Source organism: Phascolarctos cinereus, unplaced genomic scaffold, assembly GCF_003287225.1.
Source record: "Phascolarctos cinereus isolate Bilbo 61053 unplaced genomic scaffold, phaCin_HiC Scaffold_4;HRSCAF=312, whole genome shotgun sequence".
In the NCBI taxonomy this organism is placed as follows: domain Eukaryota; kingdom Metazoa; phylum Chordata; class Mammalia; order Diprotodontia; family Phascolarctidae; genus Phascolarctos; species Phascolarctos cinereus.
In genome coordinates, this window is record NW_027555847.1 from 650,315,396 (window position 1) to 650,329,587 (window position 14,192).

The 14,192-nt window shown below is 43.7% G+C and overlaps 1 protein-coding gene across 2 annotated transcripts; it reads right to left on the minus strand.

The window, feature by feature from the left end:
- Positions 1-487: 487 nt before the first annotated feature.
- LY6K (lymphocyte antigen 6 family member K) lies at positions 488-14,151 on the minus strand. Of its 2 annotated transcripts, XM_020994986.2 has the most exons (5): positions 13,976-14,151; positions 13,512-13,592; positions 12,374-12,535; positions 5,533-5,628; positions 488-967 (listed from the first exon to the last, which is right to left on the minus strand). In XM_020994986.2, exons 3-5 carry the CDS (start codon positions 12,525-12,527, stop codon positions 723-725), a joined length of 495 nt encoding a protein of 164 aa, XP_020850645.1. In that variant the 5' UTR covers positions 12,528-12,535; positions 13,512-13,592; positions 13,976-14,151; the 3' UTR covers positions 488-722. The 2 variants fall into 2 exon arrangements, with proteins under 2 accessions (XP_020850645.1, XP_078009922.1); XM_078153796.1 differs by lacking the exon at positions 13,976-14,151 and having other exon boundaries at positions 13,512-13,675.
- Between the last annotated feature and the right edge of the window lie 41 nt (positions 14,152-14,192).

Sequence of the window (14,192 nt, forward strand, 5' to 3'; positions counted from 1 at the left end):
TAAGCCTGGTTCTTGCTGCTGAAGACACATGGTGGCTGGTGGGAGAGGGTCCCGAGTGAAACTCTAAGTATTAAAGCATTCAGCTGAACTGAGCTATCTATAAGGGTTAACCGGAGAAGCAAAGTTGTCAAGAGGATTCCAGGGACTTGATGACTCAGTATATGAGGGTTTTGGGAGATGACCAGCTTCCTGGCTATATCTGGCCATGTTCAATATAATTCAACACATTTATTGAGAACCTGCTTTGTGAAGGTTACCGTGTTGGGCGTTAGGGGAGGTAGAAAACTGAGCTGAGATATATTTCCTGCCCTCACAGAGCTTGCAATCTTATAGCTAATAATGGCTAGCATTGGTTACAAAGGCGTTTTCCTTCCAGCATCTTGTTTGATAAGAATTTCCCAGGTATGCTCCAAGACTTTGAGTCCTAGAGTATCACATTTTGAGAGAAAAAAAGACACATGCCCCCCACAAGAAATAAGGATGAAAATGCAATGGAAATTCTTCTTATTATTATCGTTACTATTAATCATACCAGTGAGCATTTATATAACACTTTCCAAACATCTCAAAGAAACATAAAGAACATAAGCCAGGGAAGGGCTCCTATGCTGGCTCTCAGGAGCTATGGGAAAGGCTTCCAGGGCCCCGGGTAGCTCTTTTCCAGAAGACATGGGTGAGAATTTCTTACTGAGAGGGACGTGGCGTGGGCAGGGTCTCAGAGGTCACAGTTCTATCCCAGCATCTCCTGGTCTGACCCTGAGAGTCCCGAAGAAGCTCGCTATGAATGCCATTGCCACCGCTTGGACACTAGCACAGAGCGCTCTGTGCCCGCTCCCCAGTCTTTTATAATTGCATAAGTCTTGGGCACAGCAGGCAAGGTACCCGTCACCTTCACTTCTTCCATGGAATCGCTCCATATACGGGCACGTTTCTGCACAGTACTTGATTACGTTGTACTCGTTTTTATCTTGAATGTTAAGAGGGAAAAGGAAAAAAATGGAAACATCCTTAGAATTCCACTGTTTTCACACAGGACGACCCATCTGCTTTGACTTGTATAAAACCTTTTCTGGGCCACTTTCTAGTATAATGTTCCTGAAAGGAGAGGCTAACAATCTGCTGTACCTAAAACATACCCAGGCTGAGCACTTGAGACTTTAAGAACACCAGAGGCAGGAAGGACTTTATCATAAAGAATCTTAGAACACAGAAGTCAGAGCTAAGAAGAACCTTAGAACATGGACTGTCAGGGCTGGGAGGGACCTTAGAACATGGACTGTCAGGGCTGGGAGGGACCTTAGAACATGGACTGTCAGGGCTGGGAGGGACCTTAGAACACAGAACATCAGGACTGCGAGGAACCTTAGTACATAGATGACTGTCAGAGCTGGGAAGGACTTTAGATCATAGAATGCTGGAGTCGCCAGGGGCCATAGAACATAACATATAAGAGGGCTGGAGCTAGAAGTCCTCTCAGAACACAGGGTACTAGATGTAGAAGATACTTTGTTTGGATTCCATGGATTTCAGACTTAGGATTTCATTGGCATGGGAACTCCCAGTATGGGAATTCTTTTCACTGATGCAGACCAGTAACCCACCTAGAACTTTTACTCTAGAGAGTTGACCTGGGGACCCAGAGGACAAATGACTTGCACGTGGTCCCCCAGCTAGTAGGTGGTGGAGACAGGACTCTACTGTTAGCTCTCTATTGTCTACACTAGAATGCATTTCCCAGAAAGGCCTTTGAATGCAGAAAGCCAGTGTCTGAGAGGATATCATAAAAAATCTAGTCCAGTCCCTTCACTTGACTTGAGACATAGAGAAGGAAAGAGAAAAATCCAAGGTCCCACCTTGGGTCAGGAGTCAGGAGTCCTGGGGTCTCCCAGATCTGTGTTTTTTTCCACTCTCTAGGCACAGCCTGAACAACACTGTCCTAAGTGGCATCCTTCCATAGTAGCGTTGTTGATGATTCGGCCCCCCACCCCATGAAGTTGGGGCCTAGCTCACTCTGTCCCCACCTCTGAGTGGTGGAGGGCAATGAGCCAGACCTAGGAGAAATCAGTTACTGAACCTACATCTCCCACCGCAAAAGGGGAGAGAATTCAGCTTGCTGCCCACTGCACTCTCCTCTCCTCTTTTAAGATTCCAAAATGTTTCCAGCTTGGGATGCATGACCTCAAGGGCAATGTAAGGAGATGCACAGATGGAATTGTGGGGGCTTGAGGAACTGGAGAAGCTGGAATTGGAGAGGGAATAAGAGACAGCAAGAGGGAAAGGGGAGAAGGAAGAAAGGAAGGAAGGAAGAGAGGGAGAGAGGGATGGAGGGAAGGAGAGGAAGGAGAGAAAAGATAGGGAGGAAGGAAAGGAAAGAGGGAGGGAAGGGGAGAGGAAAGGAAGAAATGAGGGAAAGAGGGAGGGAGGAAAAGAAGGAGGGAGGGAGGGAGAAAGGAGGGATGAAGGGAAAGGAAAAAGGAAAGAGAGAGGAAGGGAAGGAGGGAGGGAAGGGGAGGAAGGAGAGAAAAGATAGGGAAGAAGGAAAGGAAAGAGGGAGGGAAGGGGAGAGGAAAGGAGGAAATGAGGGAAAGAGACTCGGAGGGAGAAAAGGAAGGAGGGAGGGAGGAAGGAAGGAAGGATGAAGGGAAAGAAAGAGGGAAAGAGAGAGGGAGGGAAGGAGAAAGGATGGGAAAGAGGGAAGGAGAGAAGAAGGAAGGGAAGGAAGAAAGGGAAGGCAGGAAGAAGCATGTGCCAAGTACTGCATTTAGCAGTTATAAATATCTCATTTAATCTTCACAGTTACCCTGGGAGATAGATACTATTATTACCTCCATTTTACAGTTGAGGAAATTGAGGCAAGCAGCAGCTAAGTGGCTAACCAAGGGTCACACAGCTACTAAGTGTCTGAGGTCAGATTTGAACCCATGTATCCTGACTCCAGGCCCACTGGGAAGGACCTTAACACAGAACAAGCTGTATGCACTGTGCCTCCTAGCTGCCTAAAGGTAGACTAGATGGAGTCTGGGGCCCTCACCCTGAAATTCCCTCAGGCTCTGATTCTAGGATTGTAGAATTTTGGAATTAGAACTCACTTCCCTTGCCCCTTTGAGCATGTTTCTTCATCTGGCCAATGAGATCAGACTTCATGATTAACCTTTTCAGTCCAGGAGCTCCATGAGATAAGGCCCCTCAGCTAAGCTTTTCTCTGCACACAGTATGTTCTTAATAAATGGTATATGAATGAATGAGGAAAGGGAACAAGAATTTATTAAGTGCCTACTGTATGCCAGGCACCGTGCTAAGTGCTTCTTACAAATATGGTCTTATTTGATTGTCACAACACCCCTGAGAGGTAGGTGCTATTATTATCCCCATTTTACAGTTGAGGAAACTGAGGCAAACAGAGACTAAATGACTTGCCCAGAGTCATACCAAGCTAGGAACTATTTAAGGCTGGATTTGAACTCAAGTCTTCCTGACTCCAAACCCAATGCTCTATCCACTGAACCCTCAGTTGTCTGAATGAATCAATGAATGATTAAGAAAGGAGGGGAAGAACTCTGGGATGCTGGTGTGAGTCTTTGCTCTGCCCACAACGAGCTGGGTGACCTTGAGCAGTTGCTAAAACTCTAGGGACTCAGTTTCCTCATTTTTAAAATGAAGTTAAACTATGTCATCTCTAGGGACCCTCCTCTGCAGTCCTGACAGCCTACGATTCCAATGAAAGGACACCTAGTTCTTGCAGGTGCACCTTCCAGATACATTTTCATTCTGATCCTCACCTACATGTTGTTTTGAACACACATATACACACGCATCCCCCTATACATTCAACCACTGGGCCTCAGTTTCCTTATTTGCAAAATGAAAGAGTTAGACTAAATACGTCAGACACTCACTAGCTATGTGAGCCTGGGCAAATCACTTCACCACTGTTTGCCTCAGTTTCCTCAGCTGTAAAATGGAGGTAATAATAGTACCTATCTCACAGAGTTTTTGTGAAGATCGAATGAGATAAATATCTGTGAAGTGCTTAGCTTTGCACACTGCCTGGCACATAGTAGGTACCACACAAATGCTTATTTCTCCACCCCCCTCCCCTCATGACTTCTATGATCCTATGCCCTTGTCATAATGGAAAGTACATTAGACTTGGAGTCTAGTTCTAAATCCCAGTTCTGAGCCTTCCCACCTGAGTGACCTTGGGAAAGTCACTGCCCTCTCTCTAGACCACAATTTCTTTCTATGTCAAATGGTGTTGGGCTAAATAGATGATCTCCAATATCTCTCTCTACTCCGATATTCTATGTTCTAGGATTTAAGGTCACTTCCAGACAATGGTGTGGGCCAGAGCCAGCTCCTACCAACCCATGGGAACTAATTGTTAAAATTTCAGTGTGGCTGCTTACCCCTCAGAAATCAGCAAATGCTTACAGATCAAGATTGGAGTTACTGTTTTGCTGATTGTTTAGACTTAAGAAAATCATGGAGAAAATGTGAATAATGGAGATTAAACTCAAAAGTGCATTGTACATACATCTTCCCCTTAGTGAGCCAGCTGTTAAATGTTTACAGCACATCACTGTTTCCAGGTCTAAAGCTCTGGTTTAATGTGAAGGAACGAGATTTGGACCCCAGGTTTGGAGCTGGAAGGAATCTTAAAGTTCAGTGGTGTCAAATTCAAATAGAAATGGATTCCCAAAGGCCTCATACCGACCTCTTGTTCAGTCATATCTGACTCTATGTGACTCCATGGGCTTTGTCCATGGGGTTTTCATGGCAAAGATGCTGGAGTGCTTTGCCATTTCCTTCTCCAGTGTGACCCCATTTTACAGACAAGGAACTGAGGCAAATAGGTTAAGTGGCTTGTCTGGTGTCACACAGCCAGGAAGCATTTGAGGCCAGATCTGAACTCCAATCTTCCTGACTCCAGACCTGGTGCTCTATCCACTGTGCCATCTAGTTGCCCCTCCTAGTGACTTAGAAAACCACAAATTCACATTATCTATGTCATATTGTATTATTTTCACTACTGTATATATTTTTTATTTATTTTGTTAAACCATTCTCAATCATATTTTAATGGTTCTGGCCTGATTTCAGCCTACACATGACACATCTGATCTAATCCAACCCCATTATTTTACGGGTGAGGAAACCAGAGTGCACAGACATTCTATGGTTTCCACAAGGTCATCCAATTGATGAGTAGTGGTGTTTTATATCACCCTTCCCTCTTCCCACTGGCCTACTTGCTCAAAGTCAAGCAGCTAGTATACGGGACTTGAACCCAGACCTTCTTGACTCCCACTCCAAAGTGTTACAGGCTACGACCATCACCACCACCACCACCACCACCACCACTATGATGTGACCATTCACGAGAGGGCTTGGGGATCTTCCCTGGGAATGGGGAATGCCCTTATCTGCACCTATCTGCCTGGTGCAAGCCCTGACCTTGGGCAAGGATGGCATGGAGACAACCATGGACAGGGAGGAGGGAGGGCCGGGATGGAAGAAGGGGAAAGTTGTTACCGGTCTGAGCGATCATGCAGAATTTTTCGGTAGGGGCACATGTCTGTGGTGCTTGGCACTGGAAGTCTCCCATGCACACGTGACACTGGAGGCGTACTGTGAAGCGAAGACAAGAGCCAGTGAAGAACGTGGCACTCAGGAAGCCTGACCCTTCCACTAGCAGCTGGAAGCAACACCCCAATTTACCCAGACCAATGACTCGGATGTCAAGCACTCCATCAAATGAACACCAAGGGTGGTGGCTCTTGTTCCTGTGGGGGCTGGCAGTTTACAGGGTTTCCCTTACTTCAATCCTGTGAAGTGGGCAATGGATGCCTTGTTGCGCCCATTGTACAGATGAGGATAGTGAGGCTCAAATGAGTGCACTGTCCATGGATATTCAGCTAGTGAGTGTTGGAACAGGGAGCCACATGACAATATAATGGAAACAGCCCAGGATTTGGGGGGGGGGCGGGGAGGTGTTACAGGACCAGGATTTGAATTCCAAATTCTTTATTGCCCTATATGACTTTGGACATGTAAATCTCCCTTTCTGAGCCTTGTTTACCTCATTTATAAAGGTTGTGGTTGTATGTGGTTTGTCCTTCGTTCTCGAAGAGGACCATGACATCAGAGAGATGATGACATGACTTGCAATTAACTTTGCTTTGAGTGAGGGAGGGCTGTGCAAGCTCACCGGCCTCACTTTCTCCTCCAGAGCCATCTGGGTTCAGGGGCCACAAACTGACCAGAACAACCGGAGATGGCCCAGCCTCGTTCATAAAATAAGGAGATCAGACGAGTGATCTCTACTGTCCCAGTCAGTCAATAAACATTTATTAAGTATTTACCGTGTTCCAGGCACTGTCCTACGCTCTGAGGATAAAAAGGAAGGTAAGTGACAGTCTCTGCCCTTGAAGGTCTCCCAGGCTAGCTAGGATACAACATGCAAAGTACAAATGAGCTCCACGCAGGATAAATTAGAAATAATCAACAGAGAGAAGCCACTAGAATGAAGAAGGGTTGGAAAAGGCTTCCTATAGAAGGCGGGATTTTAGCTGGCACTTGGAGAAAACCAGAAGGCGGACATGAGGAGGGAGAGCTTTCTAGGCACGTAGGGGGAAACCAGAGAAAATGTCCAGAGTGGACAGAGGCAGTGTCTTGACCTAAATGTCCCATGATCCCAGGTCTTCTGATTCTCCCTTTTGGGGCTCTTTCTTCTATGCTACCATGGCATCCCATTGTGAGGGACTCAGCTGCATTTGGCCAAAATATTGCAATTTGGTTGTTGGGGGAGGCGACAGGGGTCCCTGGAAAGAGCATTGTAATTACAGTCAGGAGCCCTGAAATGGAATCCTGGTTACGTGATTTGATCAAGTCAGTTATTTACTTTTTGCCTCAGTTTCCCTCTATAAAATAAGGGGGTTGAAGCTTCTGGCAAAGGCATTTACTTTAAAGTTTCCTACCAAGCCCAGCTCTCCCCATAATTCCCTCGGGAATGGTAAAGAAGAGAACCAAGAAAGCAAAGGATCTAGAAACCCAGAGAAACACTAAGAATGCCTTCCTCCCCATTCAGGATTGCACCAGGAGATAGGCCCAAAGTCACTTAACTTCCCAACTTTCACAATGGAACTTCCCTGGGAAACAGGCCTGAGATAGTATATCTTCTTGGTTGGAGGATAAATCAGGGGGAAGTGACCTGGTCCCAATTTTGGCTCCCAGGCTAGGATTACAATAGGAGGCTAAAACCCAGAAATGTCCAAGATCTCACTTTGGCTACCATGCCCAGACTGTTAAAAGGAATGAGACACAGAGACTGTTGTTTAAAACTCAACTAAATTATCCAGTATTCTTATCTACACCTTAGTGTTCAGACTGAGTCTACTAGAAGGGACAGAAAAGTAACATGAACAGGCCTGCTTTAGGATAAGGATTGAGAGCTGGCTAATTGTGGTTTCTTGCAGGCTTTTTCCTATTGTGGACTGAACTTCACCTACTCTAGTAATTGCTAAGCCCAGAGAACCTTGAAAAAAAACCACAAGGTGTTATATTTCCAAGACAGTCCTAATGTAGAAGTTTAAGAAATGAGTGACTAGCAGAAAACTTCTTTATATGATGAGAAAATACTACAGGTTAAGAGAATCCCAGGATAAAATCCCAGAAGAAACAAATCATTCCTCAATAATTTCAAGCAGAACCCCAGCTTAATTTTTAAAGAAAGACAATGGATTAGTCACAAGTACTCTGAGAGTGACTGGGGAAAATGAAGGGAGAATTGAAACAAGAGATAAATGATGAGTTGTTTGAAAACAACTAACTGGAAAGAAAAGATGATAGGATGAAATTTAAAATGTTAGAATACTTATAAATCATGACAAAATTGAAAACTTACATACTGTATTTCAAGAAATCATAAAAGAAAACTCTATAAAACCATCTGAACTAGAGGCTGAATGAAATTAGGTTACCTCTGAAAGAAACCCAACATTAAACACATTTAGAAATGTAATTATTAAACTCCAGAGATTGGAGTTCAAAGGAAAAAAAAGTATTGTGAATAAGTAGGAAGAAGCAACCAAATACAAAAGAATATCAGTCACATTCACACAAAATTCTATAGCAATTCTAATAAGGAAAAGGAAAATTTTAAATATGATATATCAAAAGGCACAAAGAATAATTCATTCTACAAAGCTGAATATAATTATCCAATGAAAAATGAGACAGCTAACAGAACAGATGATTTTAAAATATTCTTGCTAAGAAAACAGAAGGTGGATAGAATCTTTGAAATACAAATGCATGCGATGAGAGAAACCTAGAAAGAAAAATAAATTTGAGCAACGTGAAAGGGTTAAAATGCCTTGGACAGAAGAGGCTCCGGGTGCGATTTGTTCTTACTGTCATTCTTGCTCTGTTTTGTATCAAGAGACAAAAGAAAACAGAGGAGAAAAGGAATACACCAAGGAAGAAATAAGAAATGAGAGGTGGGAACTTATTCATTTACATTGTTGAGGCACATCAGAAGGGTATGCAAACACGAAGATGATATCGGGAAGAATAAGCATCTCATGAATTTCACTCTTACCTGAACCTGGCAAAGGAAGGAAGAACACACTCTTAACCACATAAAAAGTAAAATGTAGGAATACAAGAAGTAGAGAGGGAGCAAGTCAGAGCCAAGTAGTGGAAAGAGGGGGTTTTCAGAGGGAGGATAAAGTTGGGGAGGGAAGAGTCACAGCAAAACAGACTTCAACCTCGGAAGCCTAATTTTAAAGGAATGAATAAAGGGAGGATATGAGAGGGATCTGGGTACGATCTGGGTAAAGAAAGGGAAGATAGAAGAATGGAATCATTCCACTCTATTGTCTGTTATTTAATATAGTTCTAGAAATTCTAGCTATACAACGATAAACAAAAGAAATTAACGGGATAAGGATGGACAAAGAAGATAACATTTTTTGTAGATGACACGACAGCCTTACCTAGAGGCCTCTAGAGTCAACTAAAAAAACTCGAAGTTACTGAAACAATAACTTCAGTAAAGTAGAAGAATATAAGTAAATCCACAAAAACCTTCTTGTATATTGCCAACAAAAACAAGAAGAAAGGAAGAGAGAAAAAAATTTCATTTGAGGTAACTTAAGACTATGTGCCAAGACATACACAGAAATTATGTGTGTGTGTGTGTATACACACATATGCATATACACGTACATATGTATACATATACATACATATGAATACCATATGACTATTCTTTGTAGAATAAAAGAAGATCTAAATGATTAGAGAAATATTAATTGCTTGTGTTTGGTCTACGGCAATATGAAATATGTATTTTTTTGGTAAATATTACTCAAATTAATTCACATATTCAGTGCCATATCAATTAAACTACCAACATTCTAGTTTAGTACAAGAAAAAAGTAATAACAAAATTCACCTGGGGGGACAAAAGGTCAAGAATCTCAAAAGAAATAATGGGAGGGAAGTGGGAAGGAAGACAGCCTAATAGTTCAGATCTCAAATTTTACTCTAAAAGAATAATGACCAAAACTACTCTTTAGTTGTTTAACAACAGAAATGTCAGTCAATAGAACAAATTAGGAAAACAAGAAGCAACTGAACATAGATCCTAGTGTTTGATAAAACCAAGGACACCAACTACTAGGTTGAGGAATCCCTATTCAAGAAAATATGCCTGGAAAATTGGGAAGCAAAATGGAACAAATGGATTTAGATCAACATCTTAAACCACGTACTGCCATACTACCCAAAGAGATATAAGACCTAAGCACAAAATATCACAGAATTTTTAAAAATAGAGGAGAATGGAAGGCAGATTTCGTAATTAGGGTTAGGGGACGAACTCTTAAGTAAACAAGAAATGGAGGTGATCATAAAAATAAAACAAGCAATTTCAATTGCATAAAAATTGAGAAACTTTTTTCCTGAACAAATCAATGTAATTAGAGTCACAAGAGAAGCACTGAATTGGAGTGGGGGGGTGGGGACCTGTAACAAACATCTTTGGTAAAAGTCTGATATCTAAGATACGTAGGAATTGGTAAAAATATGTAAGAACGAGAGTCATTCCTCAATTAACAAGGGGTCCAGTCAATCAAATAACAACCATGTACCCAGCACTATGTTAGGTGTTACGAAGTCAAAGACAAAAATGAACAGTATTTACATAGTGTGTGTGTGTGTCTGTGTGTGTCTGTGTGTGCCCCAAAGACTGGAGAGGTTATTTGGGGCCAATCAGGAAAGACTGTATCTGGTCTTAAAAGTAATGGGAGGGACAGCTAGGTGGTGCAGTGGATAGAGCACCAGCCCTGGAGTCAGGAGGACCTGAGTTCAAATTTGGCCTTAGACACATAACACTCACTAGCTGTGTGACCCTGGACAAGTCATTTAACCCCACTGTCTAACCAAAAAAAAAAAATTTTTTTTGGAAAAAAAATTCCTACTGCGTGGAAAAAAAATTTATGGAAAAAATTTAGGCATGATGTGCCAGGGTGGTGGCAGCATCAGAGGAGAGAAGGGGGAATAAATGAGAGATGTTATAAGCACCTTCTAAGCGCTAGGTACTGTGCTAATCACAAGGGAGATAAAAAGAGACAAAAGACAGTCACTTCTCTCAAGGAGCTTACTATCTAATGGAGGAGACAACATGCAAAAATGTATAGAAAGCCAGCTATATACAGGATAAATGAAAAATAATTCACAGAGGGAAGATACTGGAGCATGCATTTTTCTTTTTTCTTTCTTTTTTTTTTTTTTGGCAATTGGGGTTAAGTGACTTGACCTTATAACATCTCTCATTTATTCCCCCTTTTCTCCTCTGATGCTGCCATCACTTTTTTTTAAATTTTGAGTTCCAAATTCTATCCCTCCCTCCATCCCTGCCCTCTCCCTCTCCCTGAGACAGTAAGTAATCTGATATAGTTTATATATGTGCAATCATGTAAAACATTTACATATTGGTCATTTTGTACAAGATGACTCAAATTAAAATAAAAGAAACAAAAAAAGAAAGAGAGAGAGAGAGAGAGAGAGAGAGAGAGAGAGAGAGAGAGAGAGAGAGAGAGAGAATGCTTCAGTAATGCCTGGATTATTTCAACAGACTGCTAGCTGGTCTGCCTGCAACAAGTCTCTCCCCACTCCAGTCCATTCTCCACTCAACTGTCAAACTGATCTTCCTAAAGTATAATCTGACCATGTCACCCACCCACGACCTCCATTCAATCAACTCCACTGGATCTTTATTTCCTTCAGGACCAAATCCTTCCCCTGGCTTTTAAAACCCTTCATCATGCCCACTCCTCTCTTTCCAGTCTTCTTACACCTTACTCCCCTTCACATATTCTGTCATACAGTGACATGGGCCTCCTGGCTGTTCCTTGCACCAGACACTCCGTCTCTGGACTCCGGGCATTTTGACTGGTTGTCCCCCGTATCTGAAATGTTCTCCCTCCTTATCTCCACTTCCTGGCTTTCTTCAAGTCTCAGTTAAAAACTCACCTTCTTAGTGCCTTCCTCTGAGATTATTTCCAATTCTATGTGTGTGTGTGTGTATGTGTGTATATATACACATACATATATCTTTTTTGTACCTAGTTGTTTGCATGTCATCTCCCACGTTTGACTATAAGCTCCTTGAGGGCAGACTGTGTCTTGATTTTCTTTGTATTCCCAGCCCTTAGCCCAGTATCTGGCACATACCAGGCTCTTAAAACATGCTAGCTGATAGGACTGATATCTGAAAGAAGACTTTCAGGCCATCGAATTCAACCCCTTATTTTTCAGAGAAGGTAACTGAGGCCCAGAAAAAGGGAGCTCGTCATAATATGGCAGAGCTCATAAGAATGTAGATTTAGAACTGCAAGGGAACTTAGAGGTCATTTAGTCCAATCCCCCTCATTTTCCAAATAAGAAACCAAGGCTCAGAGAGGCTGCATGCCTTACTTCAAGTCACACAGGTATTAACTATCAGAGCCAGGAATCAAGATCCTATGTCTCCAGATCCAGTGATCTGTCCCATATATCCTGGTGCACGTGATGATCTTCCCATCCCTCCTCCACATTTCCTATTTCTGTTGGGGGCACTACAAGCCTGTTGTAACCCAAGCTCAGAAGCCCAAAGTCCTCCTGGAAATTTCCTCCCTTCACCCCCACTCCCCTCCCCCCTCCACAGTCAATCAGTTCATCAGAAATTCTGGGAGGAAAGGGGCTTCCAACTGTAAAATGCCCCAGAGCACACAGAGTTGTATTCTGTGGACCTCTCCTTGCCTTCCACAGGATGAACAGCCCAGGGCCGTACATGCCAGTTTCAAAGCCCATCCCAGGTTGATCTGACCTAAACTTGTTGTAGTCTCCGTGTCCAGCCCCCTCAATCGGATTATGTTGGTATTATTCAAAGCAGATGATACGTTCCCATTAAACACAGGGACGAAGTCGGTGTATAAGATGGCCAACATTGTGATACTCAGTAGAATCTTCATTTTCCTCATATCTCAGCCTGTGAAGAAAGATTGGATCAGCCTGGATCACCACGTTTTGCAGTTACTTAGAACTGAAGTCGCATATATCTGCCTTTTTTTTTTTTACAGGAAATGGCCATTGAACAGGATCATGGAATCACAAGTTGTCAGACGTCTACTATGTGCCAGGTACTGTGCTAAGTGCTTTATAAATATTATTTCATTTGATTCTTACAACAACACCAGAAGGCAGGGGCTATTTTTAACCCCCATTTCCACAGTTGAGGAAACAGACAAACAGAGGTTAAATGACTTGCCCAGGGCCACACAGTAAGAAAGGGTGTGAAGCTGGATTTGAACTCAGGCCTTCCTGACTCCAGGGCAAGCCTTCCTTGGAACACTAAACACTGAAGTTCACAGCATGGCCAGAGAGGATGGAAAATTCTGCCTTTGACTGTAAAGGCAAGTTCCACACAGTTCTCTTTAGCAAGACACCCGGAGCATATATACCCTTTGAAAACCGAGGTACTATAAAGGACAAAGGGGGGAATTATCTTTCCTGTTTTATAGATGATAAAACCAGCCCCACAGTGGCCTTGTATATAAAAATACTTTAAGAATATTTATTTAAGTTGAATCACTTTTGTTCATGCCAGGAGACAATGATTAGAACCCGAGTCTCTGACTACCCACAATGGGGAATCTTTCAACAGCAGTAAATTCCTTGGATCTTTCTAGAGGACTATGAGATGTCCTCAAAGATACACTATGGAAGGAAATGTATCGTAGTGAATGTTGAATTTGGGCTCAGAGGTCGGGGGTCCAGGTTTCCTGCCTTCTCCTTTAGCTGTGTGACCCTGGGCAAGTCCCTTCCCTTCTCCAGGCCTCAGTTTCCTCCTCTGTAAAATGAGACGGTTGGACTAGAGACTCTAACAGGATTCCCAGCTCTGACCCTCAGGGCCCCGGGGGAGATCTTGGCCATCCCCTCCCCCTCCATAGACGGTCCAACCATACCTGGCACTGCGTTCTGCTCAGTCCCGTGGCGACCTGGTTCTCAGTGCGGCTCCCTGGGTTCCTACCGGATGAATCGGCTTCCTGCAGCCCGAAGAGGCAGCGGGTCCTGGGTTACCCCTTCCCCTCCCCCAGTCTGAGCACGTGGAGAGCTAGAGGAAGTCATCTGCAAAGGCCTTCCCAGGACAGACTCGGGGTGGGGGAGGGGGTGGGGGCAGAGCCAAGGAGAGCAGAGGATGCCGTGGGGACCCTGGAGCAGACAGTGTCGGGGCTGGTGCAATCTCAGATTCTAGGATATAAACGGGATCTCAAAGCCCACTTGGTTCAAACTACTCATTTTAAACGTGATTCTTGGCATTTCCGGATACCCGGAAGAACTGTATCTCTAAGTTCCTTTATTTAATAAAGACGATGGAGACTAGGACAAAGTAGGGAAACTAGAGCCATTGCGCCCTCCCCGAACTCACGGTTAAAAAGCACGCATTCGGTGGGCTCCGGGCGGCGGCGGCGGCGGAGGAGGAGGAGGCGGAGGAGCGACTCCTTCCTCTTCCTCGTGTCCTCCCTCCTTTACGGCACCATGGCCCCTGGGGCGGCTGTCTCGGAGGGGTGGTCAAGGTGTTCAGCTACACGAAGGTTCGCAAGTCCTCGAAGCCCGAGGAGGTGAAGCAGCGCCGGAGTCGCCCT

Coding starts and splice junctions, on each gene's coding strand:
- LY6K (XM_020994986.2), bottom strand. CDS start 12,527: ATGAGGAAAATGAAGATTCTACTGAGTATCACAATGTTGGCCATCTTA. Junction 5,629..12,373: donor GGAGACTACAACAAGTTTAG/GTCAGATCAACC, acceptor TTCGCTTCACAG/TACGCCTCCAGTGTCACGTG. Junction 968..5,532: donor CTGCATGATCGCTCAGACCG/GTAACAACTTTC, acceptor TTAACATTCAAG/ATAAAAACGAGTACAACGTA.